The sequence below is a fragment of the Bactrocera neohumeralis genome, chromosome 4 (genome assembly GCF_024586455.1).
Source record: "Bactrocera neohumeralis isolate Rockhampton chromosome 4, APGP_CSIRO_Bneo_wtdbg2-racon-allhic-juicebox.fasta_v2, whole genome shotgun sequence".
Classification (NCBI taxonomy): domain Eukaryota; kingdom Metazoa; phylum Arthropoda; class Insecta; order Diptera; family Tephritidae; genus Bactrocera; species Bactrocera neohumeralis.
Window position 1 is genome coordinate 13,033,965 of NC_065921.1, and position 26,860 is coordinate 13,060,824.

Consider the following 26,860-nt stretch of genomic DNA (forward strand, 5'->3'; position numbering starts at 1 on the left):
TTCCTAAAATTGTCATTTGACTCATGGCAAATATTTGCGATTACAAGCTTAACGCATGATAAATCAAGTGAAATTCGTTGCTCAAGTGAATTTATAACAGTACATTCGATTTGTACTGCTATAAATACTCGTTTTGCTTCGTACCGATGCCATTGATAAATAAATCAGTATTTTCCCTTTCAGTCAAGTTAATTATTTTATATTAACTGCTTACATCAAAAGTATCGTATATACGTAATAAGCGAAGTGCTAATCATGTGATAAACAAAGCAATACACCTTTTTGGTGAAATACTTTTGTTTTTGTATGTACATTTCATTAATTTGGATTTGTTGCTATTTTTGTTTCTATATTATTATCTTATTGTATTGAACTGAAGCTGAAAAGGCCAGTTGACTAAAGAAATTATTAATGATTTTGATGACGAACAATAATTGGTGTTTTTCGGAAACTCTTGACTACATTTTGAGACATTTTTTGGATGAGGGGAGGGTAGTTATGGATTTAAGAAATTCTGAGCACATTTCCGCTTTTTTATTTAAAAGACTTATGCACAAAATGTTGATCTTGTATAAAACAAGCAACATTTGGTGCAACTGTTCTAACTCTTTCTGCAAAATATTCATTGTGAAATTGATTTTTATCACGATAAACACCAAAATATTGGAGATAATGACTGATAAAATAAAAAAATTTTCTCTGCTAAACTCCGGTTTGTGGTTAGTGTTTAATGCTTAAGGGGCTCAAGATAGGTAGAACTTTCAATAATATATATTTTCTTACATTTTCTGATAGTATTACAAGTATTAAAAATATTCTCTGAAAAATTTAGGTAAGTCCAATAAATATTTTTCGAGTTATTCCATAATTAGCAAAAGGTTCGCAGGCACTGTGTACATTCGAATACGTAGATTTGGATATTATTTATTGAAAATATACTCCATTAGACTCAATACAACGTTTGAAATGATCGACAAGAGATTTTTTATATCATTTAAAGCAGTGTGCTTCAGAACCTTAATTCTGGTTCAACATTCTCGTCGTAAAATATGAATCGATACCAATAATTTCACCAAGTTTTTCCACAAACTCTGGACTAAGGAAACGTCAGAGGCCTCTTAAAATATACATACTATTGTGATCAAATTGAAAGGTGAATTTTGTCCATTTCATATCCTTCAAAGTAGTCCCTCGCTGCAATACACTTATGCCAACGAATTTTCCAGTCATCTTAGCATTTGGAAAAATCCTCCGTCATGATGGCCATCAGAGTCTTCTTCGATTCAGCTTTTATATCCTCAATAGTGGTCATGTGAATTTGCTCAATAGCCAGAAGTTACACGAAGGTAAATCAGGCGAATGTGGTGGTTGCGGCACGATATTAGTTGAAAATTTGGCGAAATGATCACGAATAACCAATGCAGTATGAGATGGTGTACTATCGCACTTCTTTCTTCAATAAATTCAGACATAGCAAAAATCGAAGAATTCACTTTAAGAGCCTCACAAAACGACGCGTATGTCAAATACTAATGAACATTTTGACGTGAAATTTAGCATACTATATCACTAACAGTACTACCAACTTACACAAGAAAGAAAATTACCGATTCGAAAAACACGCGAAGTATAAATTAAAAATTCACCTTTTAATTTGTCGGTATCGGCGATATCGGAGCACTCTAGCATATAGCTATCATACAAACTGAACGATCGGAATCAAGGACATGTATGCAAATTTGTTTAATTTGAGGGGACGAAATTAGGAATGGGTTCTTGTCAGGGCAGCGGTCTTTTGCATTTGTGAAGGGTATTGTAGCTTTCGTGCAACCGTAGTTAACGTTTTTGTTTTTTGGTTTTTATATACATATGTATATGGTATACATACATGAGTGTTTATCTAGTTATTTATCTAAGCTTTTGTTTGCATGTTTTGATTTGTTGCAGCTTGATTTGATTACAAAACTAAACATTGCCATGCATTGTTGTAAATATCGTGCAACAGCATGCATTTATGGGGGTTTTATGCGTTATCAGGTATTAATATTTTTACCGTTAAGCCTACAACTAAATCAAAATAACTTAAGTAAGCGATCATGCAATTTATTGCGCATAAGCGTCAGCAGCAAAATCACCACTGTTAAAACCAGTGGCAAACAACAAAAAATATTAATAAATAAAATAAAATATAATAAAAAAATTATATACTTATATATAGGTACATGCATACCCACAAACTGTTCTACGTAATGCCAAATGCAGCTTAAGTGATTAGGGTGTCTTCTTTAGCTGATAATGGTAACCGATATCGCGCCGGGCATTACCCAATGCAATAACCTTTACTTACAAAGTATGGGTTATGTAAAGCACATTTTGTATATACATTCAGTTACCTATGTATACATATGCATGTATATGTATGTGTATTTGTAATTCTATTTTTGCTTGTTTTTATCTTATGAGCTTAAGCAACGCCGTTCTTGTCTATACCTCGCGATCAAAAAAATAATCATATTTTGTTCATAGTTAAGGCTATCTAGCGCGATTGTGTTAAATGTTATTGTTTTTTGTTGACTTAGCGCTAATGCCACTAGTCATACGCGCCGTCATACACCAACGATGGTCAAAATGTATGGTGCAAACCAAGTGCCAATTATCTTTGGGCCCAAGCAGTAATCATTTTTATATAAATATATATATACATACATATATACATACATATGTATATATGTGTGTATGTACATGTGTAAATATATTTGCTGATATGAGCTGTCACCGTAATGAATAACAATTTGAAATTTGAAGTGATTTAACGTCTTGCAATCACGCCAACCCATTTATGAGCTAAACGAATCCCACAGCACTCGAAAGGCCTACAATATTGTGTCGTGATTTTTATGGCGTACACTTAGCAGGTGACAGAAGTGGGTTGGAAAATTTATGTTTGCTGTGTTAAAGCGCTTTATACCATACCACGCATACATGCATGCATACAACAGATGTGTGTGTATGTTCAGTGTTGGGTACAGACGAACGCACACGTTGCGTTGAGTTCGGTTATTAGTCTGAGGATTAATACGGTTTGAATTTTGTTGGCTGGTTGATTGCATTACCACTTGCTCGAAATCGCATACATATACATATGCTCCATATATGTATACTCCTATATAGTTTTCTAGTGTTCAATCGCTCAACTCTTGTCTGTTGGCTAATGACATTGCATTGTTGTTGCTTGAGCTTAGGCAGCGCATTAACTTGTGTTATTGGAAAAACGGTCTAGTCAAGTGCATTCATTGCAAACGCTAATATTTATTGGCCTGATTGTGTACTTATGGGCTAAAATATGGAGCCATTGGCGATTATATGTAGTTGGGAAATTTCGGGCATCAGCAGTCATGGGATTCATTGGGTAATGAGTGCAGTTTATAAAAATAAGCATTTCATTATAAAGTTAGCGCGTCACTAATTTTAAAGTAAACATACTTAAAGTGGAAAAAACTAGCAGTTAGATCCATGCAATTATAGATAACTTACTTTATTACCTTTATACATAGTATGATATATTCAGTTTCAGCTGCTATATCTATCAATAAATAACTAGAACAAAGACTAACAAAAAATTATTTTTTTTGGAAATATTATAAAAATTTTATGAATTTCGATTTTAAATTTAAGTTTTTGACTCACCGAATAATTTATTTAAAATCAGTTTTAAGAGAGCAACGCACTAAAGCGCATATATTTCCCCATATTTCCATATATTCCTCCTAATAATCTTCTCACAAAAATAATTAATATTATTTCCTTTCTGCCTACTCTCACCCACAGATGACGCTCTCGCAAATATGCCGAACTTCTTACCAGAATCCGTATTCCTTTCCCGCCGGCGAAATTTCCGACGAGCTGCGCCGCAAGTTCGACCAATGGTGGTCGCAACAACTCACGCCACAATCTAGTATTACGCCAAAAATGTTACCGTTCCTAACAGCGCCGTCATCAGTGCCCAACGAAATGGACTTCCCCGTAGGTTCAGCGGCCGTTGCCGCAGCCGCTGCCGCTGCTGCAGCTGCACAGGCTGGTTTACATGCTGCCAGCGGTGGGGGCAATATGCCGGGCAGTAATATACCCGGGCTTAATGCCAGTCGTGATTCACTGCTCATGAATGATGCGACACATCATGGTCCGCAGGGGGCGGCTGCAGCGCATCATCCCAATATGTTGGTACATCCGGCCATGCATCCCTCCATGCATCATCATCATCACCATCCACATTCACAATATCCAAATCAAAAGACGCGCATGCGCACGAGTTTCGATCCAGAAATGGAATTGCCAAAATTGCAGAAATGGTTTCAGGAGAATCCACATCCCTCGCGTCAGCAAATACAAACCTACGTGGTGCAGTTGAACGCCTTGGAATCGCGGCGTGGTCGCAAGCCACTGGACGTTAATAATGTGGTATATTGGTTTAAAAATGCACGCGCCGCTCAGAAGCGAGCAGAAATGCGTGGCGGTTTGGCAGCACTTGGTCATCCCGGCTTGAATGGCTTTATGCTCAATCAGCACGGTCAGTTGGGTCAAAGCTCGAGCAGCAGCGGTGGTAGTCAGCAAATGAGTAGCAGCAATATCAATTTAGCCATGTCACATGACTACCTGAAAAGTCCTTTGAGCCTGAAATCGGAAGATGTAGACACAATGTCACAGCACTCGGATGACATGGATGAAGACAACAGCCGACCCGGTTCACCACAATTACCGTTGTCGCTCACCACGCACGAACGTAATCGCAATTCGCCGCTCGAAGGTGCTGAAGGCAATATGGACTTGGGCGATAGTCGTCGTGACAACTGTAGTGCCGAAGGGGCGTTTAAAGATGAAACCATGCTAAATGGCTCACTCAACCAGTCATTACGCTCATGTTCGCGCAGTTATACCGAAGAGGAGGCTCAAGCGCAAACCAAACCGAATGACGCACAAACCGATGACCAACACGGTGACAATTCGAATGAGGACACCGCTAACGAGCAGCAAAATGAAACAGAAAACAATAATAGCAATAACAACAACAATGCAAACAACCTAAATAACAACAACATTAGTAGTAGCAATAACAATAATAGTACTATTAATAATAATGAGCAATCCTGTGATGCCGTTAATACACAACCGCAAGCACATTCCTCGCCCAAAATAAGTTCACCCAAAGAGGAGGACGATGATCTCGATTTGGAAGATGATGACGATGACAACGAGAATGATGTCTCTCAATTAGATGAATATCGTTCGCTCTCACCAGATTTAGCTAATGCCATGGCACAACGTAAAGATCTGCCTTTTCCAATGGTGCCCAATTCGATGTTCTCCCAGTCATTCATGTACATGAGCCATTATATACCGGGCTTTGGTCAAGCAGCTGCCAATCATCCGCATGCGCATCATGCCGCTGCTGCAGCAGCTGCTGCCGGTATGCCACCGAATGCGCTAATGAACCCGAGCGGTCTAAATTTGTCGAGCATGTCGAACGAGGAGCGGCGCAAACGGAATCGTACTTTCATCGATCCAGTTACTGAAGTGCCGAAGTTAGAGCAATGGTTCGCATTAAATACACATCCATCACACAATCTGATACTGAAGTACACGGAGGACTTGAACACAATGCCCTATAGGTGAGTTGTAAAAACGTTATATTTATGCTGTCTGTTTGAGAAAAGGGAAAATTAATGATTGTTCAGTGGACAACAGGTTAAATTTTAAATTAAAAGTTTGGGCATAAGCACAGGTATATTTTCCCGGATCAAATTGAGATGCCATGCTCCAATATTACATAAAAAAATTAGGAAACCTTTCACAAATCCTGCCAATTACTTATTAGTTTTTAATTGGGATATCCTACAGAGCGCGAAAAGCCTATCCATAACCCTTTGCCGAAGAAAAATTCAGACTCTTTTTCAAGATCTTTTTATATATCTTGAAAATTTTGAACGTATTTTTATGAAAATTATGAAATATAAAAAAATCCAAATAATTACTTGATAGTTTTTGGCAGAAATCCTTTGCTGAGCACGAGGACGGATAAATATTTAGACTTTATTTAATATTTAAATAAGTGTTGCTAACTAAATTTAGTAAAACTATGAAGCTTTCTACAATTTTACTTTCTATAGTCTAATTAAATTTCCTCTTATACTCTTTCCTACAGACAAAAGTTCCCCCGCTTGGAAAGTAAAAATGTACAGTTTTGGTTTAAAAATCGTCGTGCCAAATGCAAACGCCTAAAGATGTCGCTCTATGACAGCTCTCAACTGCAAGGCCTGAACTCATTCGTAAGCAAATATGAGGAACGCGACTAAACGGTAAAATTTTACTTGTATGCGAATGCGATAGATGAATACTAGAGAGTAATGTAAACAAAACGTAAATTATACACCTTTAAATTAGGTTTGTGCAAAAAGTTTTGTTAGGTCAAAATAACGATTACCAGTGATAAAGGTACTGAATGTTGCGCTAACATTTATACCCAGCAGCGGGCATGCAAGTATGGAGTCAAAGAAGTATTGAATTTAATTTTTCTAGTGCTGCAGTTTGATAAACGTAAATACAAATATATATGTTTGTATATTAGGGTGGTCTCTAAAGCATAAATTTGGAGAATTTTTCAATTTCTATTCTCAATCATATAAAATATAATTTAATTCGGTAAACAAAATTTTTTTAAACAAAATTTCGACTTGTCGAATAAAATATTTTTCAGATTTTAATGACGACCCTAATGTCCATAAACTATACATATACATAGTTTACAGCAGTTGATTATTATTTCTTACGCGTTTTAGTAAAGATTTCGAACGAAGTCAGTTCCGTTATTGCTATTAAAAATCATTACGTTTCTGTTTCTCTTATGAACCACTGCTCTCACAGGCAATATGTGCGCAGCAGCTCATTTCGTGTAAATAAAGTCTCAATAAAATTTGCTATAAGATTGCATGTCCTTTATAAATTATTTGCATTATTCTAGGAATGTTTGTATGTATATCGTAAACATTTAAAATGACAAATAACTATTTATAATTTATCTAGACATTTTTATTAAAATAAAAACTGAAATTAAAAAAATATATTCAAATGTTTTGTGTAAAAATAGAATTTTAGCATAAATAAAAATTAGTTTCGGTTTTCTAATATATTCCAATTAAATCAGTTTAAATAGATCTAAATCTAGTTTAGAAAAGAACTTCACAAGTAACTTTAATGTACGATTTATTGATATACTAAACTATAATTTGTATATTAAAAATTCTAATAAATATAGTTAAAGGATAGTGAAAACCAAAGATGGCATTTCTAAATCGCATATAGCAAATATAAAATATGCAAGAATAAAAAAAAAATAAAAAATAAGAATTAATATTATTTTTAAACTAAGCATAAGTAATGAAATTTTTTTAATATAGTAACCATTTAAAAAAAAAAGTTATGTTGAAAAACCAGCTGAATAAATGCATATGAAAATAATTGCAGAGAATACATAAATATTAAAAAAAAATAATTTCATTGTCACTGAGACAATTAGGAATAATCATTCAGCAAAGTATTTGGTAATTTTAAAAAACTATTTAAATGCATGAATGCACATATCGTTTATTGAATTCTTAAAATTACTTATATAATGTTATACAAAAAGATATTTTGTGGTTATGTTTTAATATGATTTGTTTAAAAATTAGTTTTGGGTATTTGATACCATAAAATAAGACATTTTTGAAACATAGTAGATGTTTGAAAATTTACGTAATGCATAAACTGGTTTATTCAGTTATAAACCAAGTGCAAACTGTCAAAAATATGAAGATGTGAAAAGACTCATACTCAAACCAATTCCACTACCAATGATTATTTCAAATCCATTTCACTTTATGAGGTTTTGAAAATTGAAAAAAAAAAAACACGAAGCACTGAAAGATAATTAGGCAGTGTGTTTCAACTGGCTTGTATATAATGCATCAAAAAATCAAACATTTGAATATTTTCTTAGACTTGGTTGGAATGTCAATTTAATTTATAAATGTTAATAGTTTTGAAGAAAAATATTCAAAAACGAAAATATCCGAGATTCCACATCTACTTGTATATCCACTAAAACTAAAAATAAATAAACAACTGGAATACATGAGTTAATTTTGAAGCAAATAGATTCCAAACACAGAAAAAGAAAAATTCTTACAGCTGAAAACTAACAATATGCCAGTCAAAAGGCAGCTATTGAAAACTTCAAAGTTCCAAAGCAAAAATCTATACATAGAAATCATACATGCAAATAAGTATGTAATTATAAATGCTACTTATGCAAACAATTGCACCAAATAATTTAAGCAAAAACACACAATAATTAAAACAACATAGAAATAAGCAAAAGCACTTAAACCAGTTAAAGAAAATTATTTAGTTACAAACTTTTAAAAGAGTTATTTTATTTAAAATTTTGCATTAGTAAACAAAATGTAATGTATTTAATACGGAAGTATTATAAATTATTTGTTTTCCTTTAGCTCTTAAGCGCACTGTAAAATAAAACTAAATGAATATAATATTTCAAATTTGTAAAATAAAAATACGATATTCGTCAATTTATTGCAAAAATCAAATTATTAAAACGAGAAATAAAAAATTTTAAATGTAAAATTGAAAATGCAAGTGTTTTAATTCGTTGGCAAACCAAAATGGAAATAACAGCTGCAAAGTGCAGTTCATTAACATGCTCTTCTGTTACAACAGTAAGTACCAAAATGTGATTAACAGCTACTAAGTGCGGTTCATTAACATGCTCTGTTACAACAGTAAGTACATCTGCATCTGCAAGCATACATAAATGTAGTAAGCTAACAGAATTTGTTAGTATTAACATAGCTGCCATTAAGAGAAAACGAAGGAATATTTATGTATGTTAATCGGCAAACGCAGGTTCGTGTTTAGTACGTCTGTGCAATAAATTCGCAAACACGTGGCAGCAAAAAATTACGAAATAAGTTCGCGTTGTTTATTAAAATTAGAATAATTAAATTTTTGTTATAATTAATGTGAATTAATGTAAATAAAGTGTCATTCATATATATCCATAAATAAAATAGAAGCCGTTTTACTCAATCAAATTGCATTTTGCATGCACATTCATGTAAAGCAAGTGTTCGGAAATTAACGAAAGCGAAGTTTTGCAACATGTCTCGAAATGATCGGTGCTAGTAGAAAGTGTACAAATAATAAATATTTACAAAATGTATGTATGTGTTAAATTCGACGAAAATCAATATTAAGTGTGTGTATAAAAAAAGTTATTAGTCAAGACACCAGGTGCATAGATCTGGCGCTTTATTTACAGGTGCAGAAATCATACGACAAGAGCAAAATGCACAATGTAGTTAAATTGTTTTGTGGTAAGTGAATTGTGAAATTTAAAAATAAATTATACGTTTTTTTGGAAAATTATCATTCGTAATGTGTTTGCTAATTCTCGGTGGTTGAAAATTTTAAATTATTTCTGTAAACAGCAATACTATAGTTTTCTCATGTTGGCATTTATGCTACTAAAATAGAGTGTTATATTTCCCAGTAGTATAACATGCGACTTTTTTACCTTTTGCCTTAAAAGCTATAAACAGTAGAATAAGACGTAGGCCACAGAGCCTTTTAAATAGAGCTAAATGTCAAGAAAAGTAGAAAGAAAGTAATAAAGTATATGTCTGGCCAAAAGTAGGTGAAGTTCTTTTTTTATCTCTTTTTGGATTTAACAGGAAATTAAATATTAGGCTGGGTCAAGCTTAACGAAGAAATTAATGCAGTGAAAGCCTTTTTGAATACTATATGTCTAATTTTTTTCTATTAGTGATCGCATTCGATGAACTTACTTTCTTACATGAATAAGGTTCTTATGAAATGCACTTTTTGGCCGGCCTTTTCACATTTCTTAGAACTTCTATATATGTATACATGTACAAATACGACAGAAGTATCCATCCATAAGCAACATATAAAAAACCAGGAAGTCATGAAGAATATTTTGATCTACATGATCCGCATCTAGAGATGTTTAAAATTTTGTTATGCTCTATCTGATATGAGCAGTTGATTGTTCATCTCTATCAGACCATTACGCATAATATAGAGAAAATCTTTATGCCAGCAAGGAAAAGGCGGATAATGTTACAAATTAATAGAATAACAAAGGCTCTATTACCAAGTTAAGCAGATACAAATAAAACAAGCAAATCAGTTCATAAACAGATTCACATTATTATTGCAATTTTAATACGAGTCTTGAGCTTGGACAACCGCACTACTGCTAATATTTTCAGACTTCTGAACTTCATCTTAATGTTGCACGCAATCAAGATATTAAATAATTTAAAAAGTATTATATTAGCAATTTCCTTACCAGTGTAACTAAATAGTAGCGATAGGTGTTTACCGTGGTTCGAATCAATGTAATGGTCTCAAATGCGCCTTATGATTTGTGAATATGTAGGTTTCTATATATACATATATATAGTATGTTATTTGGCAGTCCTGTATAAATTATTAAAAATGTAGTCTAGACATTTTCGTAGTCAAATGTCTTATCGATTGGAGTGTCAAGAAAACAAAGGCAGAAAGCAAAGATTTTCAAAGGCTATGGGTTAGGTTAGGTTAGATGGCTGATCGAAGATCGCACACGGGCTGATATATAAAGTCCTTTGTGGAGCCATAGAAAATAATAAAATCCTGTCTTCAAACTTATAAACTAGCAAAATGCTTTGTAGCCAATACAAATTTGAATAGGCGTTTAATTTTAACTACCATCAGTTCGGTGGGATGTCTGAACGTATGCGTTCCCAAGTGTTAAAGTCTTGACCTCCTAAACGCGAGGGTGTCAAGAAGGAAGAGTTTAGTTATTTCCACCTCATCTTCTTCCATACAGCTTCCCGAAGACTGTACCATATATATTAATAAAACAATATTATCATATTTATATTTTATGAATATATAATACCTCGTCTTGTGAATCAGCTAATAAATATTGTATGCCATTTATTCAAATTTAAGGCTGTGCGCGGCTAACAACCAAGATGCATTTTAATTTAAAAGTTTCGCGATAAAAAATTACCCAGAACAAAACATTGCGTTATCGCGTCGGGCAATATATCTACATACAGACATTTTGTGCCATAGCATTTTTGAATTTGTGTGTTACGAGGTGGGAGGGTGAGTTGAGCCCAAGCAGAGGCTAGTAGAGGTACTCTATTAATGGCATCCACTGATATAGAACGTCTTTGAATCGCACCAGCCACAACGCCTGCAGTCATGCATACACTTCTTTGCACACATACATACATGTGTAACTGCAAATAGCATAACTCACGCCATTTCCTTGACTTTGTTAAAGGACCTACAAACCAACACTGTATTCGTGTATTCGACAGATAACTCATATGCTCTGTTGTACTTCTAAGATGCTGCAGACGGCACCCACACATTTACCTACACATATATAGTATGTTCATAAGACCACATAAGAAAAGTAATTTAACATTTTTACGAATATTTATTTCCATTTCGTTTATCAGCACTGGGAAAAATCATCTCAAGCAACAAGAACAACGCTAAACGGAAAGAGCACACATTTCATACTTTTGTAGGTAAATAAAAGTAATAAAGCAAAGCAAATGCAATATAGCGAAACTCTTCATACATATCCTCACACCTAACATTTCTCAGTTGGCGGCATGATTGGGTGGCTTCACGTGCAACTTGTTTCGCGGTGTGAAAAACTGAATAAATAAACCATAAAGCATTCATGTGTGTGCCACTACACTGTTTCCGCTGGTGTGATTTCCGTTTTGCAAGTGTTGCGCCATTCGGGGTTAGTGCCGCTTGTGGTGGCTCCGATATGAGTACGCAGTTTTTGTTGTGGTGTTGTTGGCAATTATTATGGTTTTTTTACTGTTGTCCATGTATTTTCAAAATTTACCTCATTTGTTACAGAGGAACATTTCGGTTGTACTCATAATTCATTGGCATCATACAATCGCCCTGAAAATGTTAATGTTTGTGTGAATTTTGCTCAATCTTAGTATTTCGTACTAGTTACTATCTTTTCATTTTCATCATCAAATGCTTATGAATATCTTACTGTGTGAGTGGAAATTATTATACTTTTTACTTTACTTTACTTTCCGTTATGAAATTATTCTGCTAGTCATTATTTAACACTTACTTATGTAAATACAAAAAAATATTAGCAAATCTGAATGCTGGTGAATAATTGTATTTAATTTAGTCATTAAACTGGTAAAGACGTTAGACTTTAGACTGTATACATTTATAATAATTCAAGGGAAGAAAGTTAATTTTTATAAAAACATCATCGAAGCCAATTCACCAAGGATTTTTTATAAGCAATATTATGTAAAAGACAACATAAAAATTTCGAAAGGCGATTTTTACGATTTTAATGTCTAATCCAGCTTATTCTAATTTCCTTTAGTTGAGAATAAAATTTATGATGAAATTTTCAAAATCTAAAAAGATCTGTCAGAAATCTGAAAACTATATTTCTGAGCTACCCACATCAATGTACATAGAATAGCATTACTAGGTTTCTTTTTCTTTACGAAATTGTGTGGATCTTACGGAAGAAAATTTTGACGGAAAATAAAAGATGTTGCTTATAGTAAAAGGTGTTTTTCCTAAAATATTTTTATAGAAAGGGCAATGCGTTAAAAAGTTAATTTCAAGTATTCATTACTTAAAACTTTTGAAATAATATTCATACTGATTAAGCAGATATTGTATTAATGAGTCTTCTACGGAGTTGATAACACCCAGAAGGAAACAACGGAGACCCTATAAATTATGTACATATATAAATGATCAGCGTGACGAGCTGAGTTTATTTAGATTTTTTTTATAGGGACCACCCATATCGCACTACTGTAGGTTATGCTGCCATAGAAACTATTTGATAATGATCTCGAACAAATTTTTCAGATCGGAACACTGTAGCAAATAATTTCCCTTGAAACTGACCGATTAAACTCAAGTCCTTGAATGGAACAAATTTTTATTTGACAAATTATCTTACCAAATTTCGGCATAGATTATTGGCGAAAGTTTTTTTTTTTGCTTTAGATAGAAGCAATATGCTCATAATGCCTTCATAATAAATTCTTCTTCGTTATTGGCGTAGACAATCGATCTTCCTTTTTGCTGTTTGGCGCCAATCGGAGATACCAAGTGTAGCCAAGTCCCTCTCCACCTGGTCTTTCCAACGGAGTGGAGATCTTCCTCTTCCTCTGCTTCCCCCGACGCAGTACTCTCCGAACTGAAGTGTTTTCATACATTCGAACGAGATGACCTAGCCAGCGTAGCCGCTCCCTCTTAATTCGCTGAACTGTGTCAATGTTATCCTACATTTCGTACATCTCGTACAGTTCATCGTTCCATCGACTGCGGTATTTACCGTTGTCCGGAGAGGTCCTTCCCGATCCTAACGGAGCTCTTGGTATTGCTCAACGTCAGCTGATTTTAGACCTTACTATTGCTCTAAATAGCTCTGAAAAGAAACTCAAATTAGTTTCTCTCATGTGGCGTTTGTTATAATCTTTGAAACATTTTTATACCCTGAACAGGGTATATTAAGTTTGCCACGAAGTTTGTAACACCCAGAAGGAAGCGTCGGAGACCCTATAAAGTATATACAAATATAAATGATCAGTATGTTGAGCTGAGTCGATTTAGCCATGTCCGTCTGTCTGTATGTCCGCCTGCCTGTCCGCCTGTTTATATACGAACTAGTCTTTCAGTTTTAAAAATATCGTTTTGAAATTTTGCGAACGTCATTTTCTCTTCAAGAAGCTGCTCATTTGTCGGAACTGCCGATATCCGACCACTATAATATATAGCTGCCATACAAACTGAATTATCGGAATCTAGTGCTGGTATGGAAAACTTTCACATTTGACAAGATATATTCACGAAATTTAGTAAGAGTTATTGTTCATAGAAATAATGTAATATCGGAAGAAATTGTTCAGATCGGCTCACTATAGCATATAGCTGCCATACAAACCGAACTATTGGAATCAAGGGCTTGTATAGAAAACTTTCGGATTTGACATGGTATCTTCACAAAATTTGACATGGATTACTGCTTAAGGTAATAAAATCCGAAAAAATTGTTCAGATCGGATTACTATAGCATATAGCTTCTATACAAACTGAACACATAGTTACTAACAGAAATGCACCTGTGAAGGGTAAATTAGCTTTGGTGCAGCCGAAGTTAACGTTTTTTCTTGTTTAAATAGATATTCCATCAAATATGTGACGATTTGCACAGTTATTTGATAAATTATTGTGAACTTTTCCTGCTCTAATTGTTTTTTTTTACTTTTTGTATACTTTAAAGCAACAGTAACCCTGACAATGTGAAATTCTTTATGCGATTTTCCCTCTACACCAAAAAGTGCCATTAAAACTATGTGAGTTCAAAATTATTGCACTCAGCCGTACCAAAAATAAACAAAAGTTGGAAATACAAACACGTTTTAATAAATAAATGACTTAATTGGCCATGATACACTTACACAACTCTTAAAATTTGATTCACGACTAAATAAATTCAAAGTTTTTCATTCTTAATATCAATAAGTCAGCGCTAACACTTTATGCAGACAGATTTATACCGACGTTACTTCAAAACGCAAAAACCAGAAAGCAACAATTATTAGCTTTGTACACCACTTCATCATAAAACTTTTAAAAAGTACACTTCATTTGAATTTATCTTCTCTTCTATTGGTTTATTCTTGTAAACACATACATATACATATGAATGTACATGAAAGCCTTCTGCAGACCACAAGCAACACTCAGTCGCTCCTTTAACCAGCAAATGAAAAAGTTGCGGGAAACAATTTATCAGAAGAAATAATAATAAAGCAAAATTTCACACAAATATTGTTTAATAAAAATACTAACATAACTTCGGCACTCAAAAGCAATAAAACGAGCCAGTATTTTTCACCGTTATCAAAGGTGTTATTTCAATGAGCGAAATATTTACAAATCATAGCGTAAATACTCTGCAGCAATGCGTTGAACTAACACAATAAGAGCTTCTTCACTAAATATATATTCAGGTGCGTTTGTACATACAAGTATATACACAAATATATAAACAGGAGCGTAGTAATTTTAATTAATGGATAAAGTTGTTTTGTGCGAATTCCATTTGCGTGGCAACAGACGGACAGCAGCAAATAAGAAAGGCGTTCCAGCAAGCGTGAGAATTCTATAATTTGCATCCAGAGGAGGAAGCAAGCCAAATAAATAGACTTACAAAAACAATGTGGAAAAATCCTCAACACATTCTTGTAGCGGTATGCGCGAATAGCTCGATTTTGCTGGCAGCAGCGTTGGCTTGGTATTGGCTCTCTGGCATGCTTTTGGTGTTTTGCTCTTATCTTTCATTTGCACATAAATGAGAATTATTTTTTTCATTTCATTGCACAAGTAACATAAATATACATATGTATATGTATATGTGTGCATGTGTGCATTTTCAAAGCTTTTGTTCTTCAAATATCCTGCATTGTAGTTTTTTGGTTCATTCGTGTTGTTTTATTTTTTTCGTCATATGGGCGTGTTCTCGCAAGTTCTGTTTCAGCTAACCGAGATGCTGAAGGCACATGTGTGCATATTAGATCTTTACATATGCAAATGATATTCTTTCTCTACTTTTTTTAGCAACACAATAGTAGCTTCTCTTTTTTGACCAACATTCGTGAGTCAATTCTTAGCCAGTTAGCCAGTTAGCCAGTTCACCCGCCGTATTTAGTATATCCGAGTTTTTGTAAAGAACTCTTAGCAGTATTGGTATTCGAACGCCACAGAGCCAACATTATGTCCATACTTCTGCATTCTATCTAATTTAAATTTGAAAATTTTTTCCGAAAGTTTGAAGTTGATTCGCTAAATAGTTTCAGAAGTATGTGCGTATGTGTGAGAGTTGTTTAATTTCTTGTAATCGGCCCCCAAAATTTTAAATGCGTTTTTCTCGATATGTTGTTGTCAGAGTTGGTGCGAAAAATTCTCCAAAACGGCTAGACTGATCTACATAAAATTTTCACTTGATCTTCTAAGTTATAATAGTCACGTAATGGTCAATGGTATACGGATTTTTGTAACAATTCCGATTTTGTAAGCTTCTCTGAGGCGTAGATAACAATTTTTTTCAATTTTTAGATTTTAGCAGATTTAAAGCAGTAAAATCTTTCTCACCGCCAAAAACCTTTTTTAGGATATTCTGAATATCTGACTTCTATGTGGATATAACCTAAATCGATAAACTATCTTCGACGAGAGATTGATTGGGATCAGAATCGAGTATTATTTCTGTTTGACAGGATCTTGGTCCGCTCCGGGATATGACCGTCAGCTAGATAGTACTGCTCGAAGTTATTTGAGGAATATTTTCAGGCGCTGAAGACCATAGTTACTATTACACCGAAATAATTTAAGTCGAAAAAAGTTACGTATTTAGTCCTAATATTAGTATTATTACTCAGCTAGATTGAAAGGATATATTTGATTTAATAAGCTTTAATGGCCAAAAAACTCAAAGAAAAGACGTCATCTAGCTAAGTGAGAAAACCGTCGTTATCTAGGGTTCATCATTCCAGGTCCCAAAATAGGGGTGTAATGACTGAAACTCATTCAGCTTTCCTCAAGTCTTCACAGCGCTTGATTACTGCATCTTTTATAGAGCTTTCATTACCCAGAATGAGTGAACCATTCAAGTCAGGATTGAATATAACCTTGAAAGTGAATTGAGCATCTAAATAGATAGCTTTGTAACACAATGTTATATACATACGTACAGCTGTTGACAGCTAATTAGAAACGTCACTTACTTTGAAATAAATTATGTATATTTCCAATAAATTACTTACCTTTACAGCTTTTTTATTCATTTAATGAAACTTATTATTTTCTCATAGAAAAAACATATTTAAAATTCGTTTTTATTATGATGGCTCTTTTAACATCACCCCATTGATGTTTTATAGGGTTCAAGTCTGGGCTATACGATGGTCACTCTAAAACATTGATGGAATCAACACAAAAAACAAAACGTTTGTGTCAACTTTGTTGTGCACTTTGGATCATTATCTTGTTTGAATTTCCATATAACAGCCAAATTTTCCTCAGACCATGGCAACGTGCCATTTTTAGGATGTCGACATACATATTTCGACGTAAACATACCTTAAACCATCAGGACCCACGCCATTAATTTTTTTTTCATCGCTTCAATCGACTTACTTCAATTTTTTTATTGGTCTAAGACCAACAAGAGTTGAAAAAGTCAGTAGAACTCTTTTTTGAATCTCGTCGAGAGATGGTAGTGATTCTGCCGTCTATTTCTATGGACGTTTTTCGGGGTCTAGTTTTACTTGCAACATTGGAAATAGTTTTAAAACCCTGTATATACACTCTTATTTAACATTGAAAACCATGGTTTTTGAGCATTTCACCTGATTCGCAATTCGCGTACGAATTTCCACTCTGACGAATGAGAAATGGAGCTGCGTAGGACAGGGGTACAGCTGCTGCCTTTCTCCATTACAAAGCTTGAATAAGACATTTTAATGCATTTGAAACAACAACTTTGAAACAAATACTTAGCAGAAATTAGTAATAATTTTGTTAAAACTTAACAAGATTCTTCCAAAATTAACCACTTAACTCGTAGAAAACTATTTTGTGGTAATATTTAATTCTCAGTTCACGCTACAGGATAGGATAATAAGCACTGGGTCTCGGAAATTAACTTAAAATTTTTAAGTTTTCACTTCTATTGAGTAATTATCTTTAAATCGAGAAAATATCTGAAATCTAACTTATATAAGTATATATTTACAAGCTTAATTGTCACAGAATAACCTTAGATAAAAAGACGAAAAATAGTACTATGAGTAGTAGTAAATAAAATACAAAACTTTTGTATTTATTCTAATAAATACACGCACATATGCATATACATATGTAGAACGTATAAATGTTTTCTTCAAAGGAATACCCGCAATTGAGTAGCGAATGAAGTGAAAGCGCTGTCAAAAGAACAAACACTAGCAACGCTAGTTGGGGTATTAAAAGGATAACAGCCAATTTGTTAAAAGGAATATTACATACATACTTTTACACATACATATATACCTGTGTATAGTGTATAAAGAAAATTATAATAAAACCAAAGCGAAAGCCAAACGAAACACAGACATAGAAAACAGCACACTCTAAGATCCTGAACGCATAGAAATGGCTGTCAAGACGTCGAAGAACACACACATACTCTCTCATGTACTGCCAAAGATGAAGAAAATTTTCGGGCAATTAATGCTGCAAATAAAACGCAAAACTACTCACTATAAATGTGACCTTATCCCGCCCCTTGCCGCACCAAATCTGTGTCCACACTTTGTGACGTAACCGGGCATGGGCACCCATAGCATTAGTGGCTTTTGTATTTGGCATAAGAGTGGCGGGGTGGCGATAACTAGTGGCCGTGGCAGTCGCACATAAATAGTTTTGTGGCTTTGACTGATATGCTGGGGCAATAAAACTAATGAGCCTGCTTTTGGGCGCTGCGGCGCATAGCAGTGGCCAATGCGAGTCAATGATGCGACGATGATGACAACAACAACAACAATGACAACGAAAGCGCTGCATGTGACGGGGTTGAACGCATATACATACCTATGTATAAATGTGTGTGTGTGTGTTGCGGTCGCTGGCGATTGTGTGCGCAAGGACATGTCGCCCATTCTGGTTGAATGCAATAGCTGTGCTCGTTATTAGTTATTTGCGACTGCATTTGTTTTTGTAATAAAGTATAGCATTTCAGCTTTCGCATATTCGTGTATGTCCGCGCTTGTGTTTGAGTTTGTGTTTGTTCTTTTGCGGTGTTGTTAGTTTGCTGTAATTTGCCAAATTGAGAGCAAATACAAGTCTACCGAAGTACAAATGAATAAAAGTCCAATTAAATGGTCATAAGTAATATTAATACCACTTTGATTTGTGATTTGTGTTGTGTGGCAGCTTTTCGCGCACTGCCAAGCGGGTGTAATAAGATGGTATTTGTGGAGTTTTCTCAGAAGAGTCAGCACTGCAGTTTTAATATAATTATTTGTTTGCGTCTCATTCCCGTTCTGCTTTGCGGTTGTGTCATATTGCATGTTCGTGGTAGATAAATTAGTTAATGACTTTATTATGGGTTATTACTGTTGATACGCCGCATGAGTATCAGCAGCGGTATGCTTGCCAATAAAGGAATTACAAACGGATGTAATCCAATTACATATTTTTCGGACTTAAGTACATTAATTTATTGACCACAACATTGAGTGGCAGAGTCCTTCGTCTTAACAGTGCTTTTGCTAAATATTTGTGGTTTTAATTTGAGAGATATTCTAATCTAGATATGAAAACATACGAAAATGAATATTTTATTTTTAATTTCAAAAGAAATTCATATCTAAAAAGTTTTTCAAAACAAAAATATTTTAATTTTATTGGAATGTTTTCATCCATTCGGACGACATGACCTAGCCAGCATAGCCGCTGTCCCTTATGGAACGTCCGCTCTATCGTCATCGATTGGGTAATCGAGTTCCCCATTTCCTGGTGTAATCCTTTCACTGCCATTCAGCAGATTAGAGAAGTGTTCCCACCATAATTTCAGTATGCTCTTTGCATCAGTCGCTAGATCATCTCGGGGGGTTCTAAAAGAGTATACTCCGCACTTGCAACTTTTCATAGAATTTTCGAGCAATATCCCTGTCGGCCAGCTTGTCAAGCTCTTCGAATTCACGCTTTATTTCGGCCTCTCTCTTTTTTATCTGCAAATGCGTCTCACTTCCTTCTTGAACTCTCGGTATCTATCCTATCCCGCCCGTGATCATGCACGCCGGTCGATTGCAACGTTGCGAGGTAAGAAGTCTGTTTTCTCTCCTCTGCAATACGACACTCCTTCATCGCACTAGCTTTGTAGCTGTACGTAAGAAGCTTGAAATGCCGTCCCACAGTTCCCTTATACTCTGTTGCTGATGAGTGCTTTTAGAGAGCGAAGAAAATCGTTCGGCTGTCTGTTGTGATCGCAACTTCTCGACGTCGAACTTTCTTTGAGTTTGTTGACGTGTGATATTTTTGCTGCACAGAGGCGAGTGCGTATCTTGGCTGCAACAAAAGCGTCCGCACGTCTGAAACATTGTAGATGTGTCTTCCACCTATCACAACATGATCGATCTGGCTTTTTGATCCGGAGACAACCTGATAGCTTGACGAATTTTCTTATGCTGGAATTTTGTACCCACATAACCATATTTCGGAGCCGGGCGAAGTGGGTCAGCCTCAACCCATTTGGGATTTTTCACCGTGGAGGCTGAATTTACGATTTTGACATCGTGGTGGGGGCAGCAACATAGATGCGCTCCAAGCGCATATGGACGCCATCTTTGCTCACATCGTCCTTCTCTTCCATCGAGGCGTGGGCGCAAATAAGCGAGATATTTATAGATATTCTGAATTTTTCAAAACTAATGTTACTATGTCCCTATATTTGTAATATTTAATATTTTATGGAAACTATGCAAACATATCTGTAATTGTCCTTAAAAAAACTCATACGTTTACCTACGAAAAAGTTTCCTTATTCACATTTAATTCTCATAGGTGTCTTGTATATTCTAAAGGCCTTTTGATAATAAACGAATACAGTCACCTCAAATCTGCACATATAACACGTATCTCAGAAGCCCATTCAACATCCCTCGCCTTACGGTACGTTCCTCTCAATAAATATGTTTATTACAAGAGTAGCAAATGCATATGCGCTACTTTGTTGCTGGCTTCGCTACGATTATTATTTATTTTCTTAATTACGCTTAAAACCTGCGTAAAGGAAGAAATTTACCGACACACACACATACATAAAGTCTTACGTACTTTTAATAAGACACATGTGCTCGCACAACTCTTAGCTCATAAATTGCCCTGATGTCCTTAGTCTTTATGGTAAATCCTTCGTCATAATATACGAGTATTTGCTTTACTATTCTATAAGGATAGCGAAACGCTATCAAATTTTTCTTAGCGTATTTTCACCATAATGCTGTGCAGACATTTTGCTTCCAGTCTTCTTGCTGGCCAAGCGGAAGAACAGCGTAGCGCAGCGTTTGTGAAATTTTGGGCTGTCATAATGCAATTTAGTATGCATGCGTACATACATACATATATGTATTTGAGAAAATGCGTGAACTACTAGTCCATCCGTTACAAGAAGAGCACGCTTGGCTTACATACAAACACAGCAAATACGCAGATTCTGCTGGCGAGGCACACATGCTGCCAGTTTTGGCACTTCGCTAAGCTCCCGGCGTAAGTTAGCTTGCTATCACACCTTATCCTGCTGTCTTAGGAATTTTGCTTTCACATACCTTTTTCTATACATATTCACGGTGCTGCTTTTCTTTTTGAGCCTAGCACACGCTTTCCCATCCTTTGGCAAACTAATGAAGCAACATCTTAAGAACGCGAACAGTTTAATTATAATTTATGGCGATGCAACGGAATATATATTTTCGGGATTATTTTCTTAGTTTAGCAGTGGTATAAGTGTAGAGAGTAAAACATCGATGATTTTAAGAAATTACTCTTTCTAGTCCTTTGAGTTAGATAAGAGTTCGTTTCTTTAAGAATAGCGGTATCCAAATTATATAGAACATATTAAATATGCATAAATCAGAAGTATTAATTTATAAAAAATGTTGGAAACTTTTCGACTTTTATTTTGAAACTATGTCACTAAACTTCCAACTGTAAGATAACTGTTGGATTTACTTACTATTCGTTTAAAAAATAGAATCATATATTTATGTATTAAATAATATCTATTTTATAATATACATTATACTATTATTATATACATACGTACATACATTTAATCAATTAATGAACCATTTAAACTACGGGAGTTAACTAAATCGATAAAAATCTTTAACTAGATTGGTACAACCTTTTTTATGTTTGTTAGGATTTTGATATAAAGGGTGATCTATTTCGAGGTTCTCTACTTTTTAATAGAAAACACACAGAAATTTCAAATTTAATGCATTTCCCATATTATTCTCATTCCAAAGAACATCCTTTGGTATTAGTTTTTGATGAATATCTCTTTCAAATGTTGGCCGCGGCTACGACTCGTTCGATCATAACGACTGGTAACTGGCGAATGATGCGATATGTGAGAGTGTTGCCGTCTTGTTAAAACCAAATGTCACCGACATCTCGAACTTCAATTTCAGGCACAAAATTGTCGGTTATCATGGCACGATATTCTCGGTTACGTTCCGGCACCTGCTCTTGAATCTCTTCAAGTTGCTCTGAAATTTGGCTCGAAACTTCGGATATTCTAAGAACTTTTTAAGAGCCTATAGAACGAAGGGATGTCGCTTGGAAAGGTCAATCGGCTTCACTTCTTGCACAAGCTGTATTTTGTACGCTCTCAATTTAAGATCTCAACCTAAACTGCTCTAAGTCGTTCCATATATCAGACCGAGTTGCTACTAAAGGCACCGAACTTCACGGTCTTCGTGTACACTCTCAGCTACGGCTGCTATATATTCTTCATTGCGTGCTGGACGTGGTCTATTCCGTTGAATCCAATCCAATAATGCATTCTGGGTCCTCAAGATGGGTGATGGTGTTGCAAATAGTACATTCAGTAGACCGAATATGTTGACCATAATTTGAGCAAAGCGCACGAAACACATTTACAGAACATGCATTACCATAATAAAGTTGAACGATTTGTAAACATTGTTCAGGTGAAAGTTTTTCCATGATGAAATGCCAAATAAATATGACTCACGCGAGATCTGTCAAAAACAGGCTATTGAAAAAAGTACCTCTACTTAGATCATTAGTGTGTGTTTGAAAACTGTTTGTTTTCGACGGTCTTGAAGTTTTCGAAAACTTGCCTCATAAGAGAGTGAAAAGTTAATGAAACACTGCTTAAAAATGGTCAGGTTAGCATTAGAGATAAGTTTTACTAGCTTAGCTCAGGACCCTTCGTTCATCAAACCGTTACTGTCCAACAATCTATCGAAAACTTAGTCGAAACCGAAAAAGCTGAAGACCATCTCACTCGAGGCTTATAACAAAACTTTGGATTAGAAGTTTGCTTAACCGTCGATATACTATATGTACTTGCACAGGGTTTGTCCGGAAAGTAATAGGACTGATTTTCTCCCGCCGCGGCGTTCGTAGCTAACGAACGAGCGGCTGGTCAGTTGTTTTCGCGCGACGTGTTTTTGTGAGTGGCGTAAGCTGAAAATGCAGGGTTCGTTATAGCAAAGGTACGCGATTAAATTATGTGTGAAACTCGGTAAATCTGCGACAGAGACGTTTGATATGAGCAGGCAGGCCTACCCAGTTGTTACTTTAGCAAGAAGTGGTGTGTTTCGGTGGCAACAGGCCTTTTTGGAGGGCCGGGAAGAGGTCGCTGATGAATGAGCAAATCCAAAGTGAAACGATGCTCATTGCCTTTTTTGACTTCAAAGGCATCGTCATTTGTTCCTCCTAGACAAACACCAAGTTTTACCTAGAAGTCCTCAAGAGACTCAAACGAAGGATCAATCGGATAAACTCTGTAATAGCTCAGGAGCCTACTTGGAAAGCGATAAAAACGATTTGTTCTCAAATTAGTAATAATGTTTTTTTTTTGATTGTCCCGGTCAATTTTGATTAAGACATGGAAATAAGTCTTAACTTATATATACATAATATATATTTATATATATGTATGTATACATTACAATAAGGTTATCAAGTCGTTGAAAAAATTAATTTGGCCTCTGTTTGGTACGATGACGAACACATAGAACAGTCGCAATTTCACTGTATATTTCACATGTGATATATTGTACAAACATATGGCACAAAATGTCACTAAAATTTTTTTATTTTAATAAAATAACGAGTATAAGCTAAATCCTCTATCAGATTAACCGTTCAGCAATTGATTTGGTCTCTTGTGATTTACTTTGCACCAAAGTAAGAGAAGCACATAAATTCCTTATCTTCTCTCATTTACATGACTATTGACCACAATTACCTGACCCAACACTTCGGCAACTACCAACTCCCACCTTTAATTCACCCCCCACCATTCTAATATTTTTTTTGGAAATTGTTGCAGAATTGTTAAAAACCTCTTCGTGGAACTCAATAATAAAGAATTTTGGAACTATTTTCGGCTGATATTACATTTCTCCATTCATTTTCACTTCATTAATACAATTGAAGTATAACCGTTTGCGCCGTAAAGTCCAGAAGAATTCCAAACCGCCACAAATAAATCTGAAATAAGAAAAGAGTGTGAAAATATTCATTTAATTCAATTTTGGCTCAACTCAATTCATTTTAATAAAACCCCAAAAGAAATGAAAAGTTTTCAGCACACTGACTTGGTCCTTTCCGTTATCACGTGTTAGCGGGTGTGTAGACGCCTCTGTAAAACGATTTTAATGGTGAAAGTTATTTACGACAATAATTACGCAAAGCCAAAATTACCCCCAAGAGAGTTACTACCTGCAAGCTATATGCATACATACTATAATACATTCCTTCACGGCTTCGTCTTTCAGTATATTTAAGATGAATGGCGCTGTCCGCTTTATTAGCTCCAATAGAGCGTCTAACTTCTTTCTTACTAACAGGAGGCCGCACAGAAGAAGTCATGCCGAGTGTCCTAATGTAAAAATGATAATCCCATTGTCAAGCGATAATTCATAAATGCAACAAACACACAAACCAAAGGTGTGTATGTATGTGTGCTAGTACGCGCGATTTGGGCAAAGTCATTCAAACGGCGCCGAGAGGTTATAAATTTCAGAAAATCTCGAGACTTTTCCACCAAAAATAAGGAAAGAAATAACGAAATTGGATGTAAATCCAACAAGTTGTAAGAAGATAGTCCATAATGAAGTAAAGGAAGGCTGGAATTTTCACCTACTTAGCAGCCATATATATTTTTCGGGCGCCACAAAATATGCAATGGAAAATTAGGTATGAATATGCAATGCACAAAAAGCGCTAGGTATGAGTTATGGGCATGTCTCTTCGTGGTCATTTTATACATACTTTCATTGCATAGTTTTAGGCTACATGCTTGAAATGAATGTGTTTGAAATGAATTTTGTAGCATTCTCTCCATAAAATTTAGTATTCTTATAAGTACACCATTCAAAAAAAAAGTATTTCACCAAAATTGTCAGACACCTGCTTTGTCTTTAGAAGTTTTATACCTTCGGCTTGCTATCGGAAGCCGTCATCTCTGAAAAGTCGAGATTTGTTCATAACGCTAAAGTGCCATAGTTGAGAGCAAACACTACACACACACATACCTCGAAAGCCGCGTTGGAGGTGGTAGAAGGCTTAAAATAAGTCAATGCATATTTACGATGGTATAGCAACCGGTTAGCTAAGGTTAGCTGGTCTACACAAATGGACTACAAGCAAGCAGCGCTGGCGAACGTAAGGGGTGATGCTCATGCAGAGAGATATACATATACGCGCGCGCTGCTGGAATAAATTTTATAAAACTAATACGAATTGATTTATTACCATCTTTAAGCGTTTTCACTGCGTCTAACCAAGCTCCTCATATTTCCTCATATTCGCCCGCTACTCTTCTTTTGCTACTCTACTCATTTGCCCCCTGCTGGTGATTGCTTTGTAGACAATCGGCTTTGGAGCGAGTGAGTGCTAGCAGCGGGGTTTAAGAATTTGTGTGTATGTATGAGTGTGCTGAAGAAATTTTATGTCTTAATATCAAAGTAGGAGATTTTTAAATCAGAAAGGCTTGCCAACAGGCGAAATGCTATCTTTAGAAATGTTGTCTTGTCGGCCATTTTAGATGGCGGAGTGGTGTAATCGTTGTGATTCTACATTTGCCGTGCAGGTGTACCAATCTCTTACCTCTTCCTCTCTCATCCGCAGCATAAATGACAGCGTTTTGTTGTGTCTACTACACTCACTCTCTGCTCGTAAGTTGCTTGCCAAAACTTTTTGTACGATTTGGTGGCATGTTAAAAATACTTAAGACCCATTTAACCCCATTACACTCATTACTCGCACCAAGCGTGTCTCGAATGAGGTACCGCTGCTTCTACCGCAAGTTTGTGCCGACATTCCAAGGGGTGCTAGCGCCCTCATTCCTCCTAATTGCGCACAGGAATCAGCAGCAGCAGCAGCAGCAGCATTATTCTTATGAGTTTATAATTCATAAAGCATTTAAGTTGGCAAAATCGAAATTTATTGCTATTTAAGATATCTGGCAATTCGCTGTCAGTATGCCAAATACCAAAGCCAAGCAGAGATTTCGTTGTGCTCGCAGATTGGGGAACATGGAATGCCTTTAAGGAATAAGAATTGCGTTTTGGATTTTTTTGTATGTTTGCCTATGCTTGGAATGTAAAATGTGGTGTAAGAAGTTATTGCTTTGCAGAGAATTAAGAATTACTAAAAGGGTGTAGAATCTTACATTGAAGGGTTTAAAGATAAAGCTGAGTCTGTGCTTGTTTGATTTGTGTTGTACTTTTAATACCCAAATCAGTTGAATGCAGTATTTAAAATTTGATTGGTCTCATTGTATTAGTTAGAAGAAAAATTAGGTGAAGAATATGAATTTTCCATTTCCAAAGTGATTTTTATTTAGTGAAGATAGTATTTAACCCGCTTTAGAAATACATTTTTTGGAGGTCTGCAA

The 26,860-nt window shown here is 35.3% G+C and overlaps 2 protein-coding genes across 3 annotated transcripts in view; both read left to right on the plus strand.

Annotated features, from left to right (window-relative positions):
* Positions 1-8,140, plus strand: part of LOC126755644 (uncharacterized) — a 156,743-nt gene extending 148,603 nt beyond the window's left edge. For both annotated transcript variants that reach the window (XM_050468357.1, XM_050468358.1), the window contains 2 exons: positions 3,829-5,666; positions 6,200-8,140. In XM_050468357.1, coding sequence (XP_050324314.1) covers positions 3,829-5,666; positions 6,200-6,350 — 1,989 coding nt within the window. In that variant the 3' untranslated portion in view covers positions 6,351-8,140. The remainder of the gene's footprint in view (positions 1-3,828; positions 5,667-6,199) is intronic.
* Positions 8,141-9,137: 997 nt separating this feature from the next.
* Positions 9,138-26,860, plus strand: part of LOC126755645 (insulin-like growth factor-binding protein complex acid labile subunit) — a 36,989-nt gene continuing 19,266 nt past the window's right edge. The window contains exon 1 of the mRNA XM_050468361.1: positions 9,138-9,428. The gene's annotated coding sequence lies outside the window, so the exon portion shown is untranslated. The remainder of the gene's footprint in view (positions 9,429-26,860) is intronic.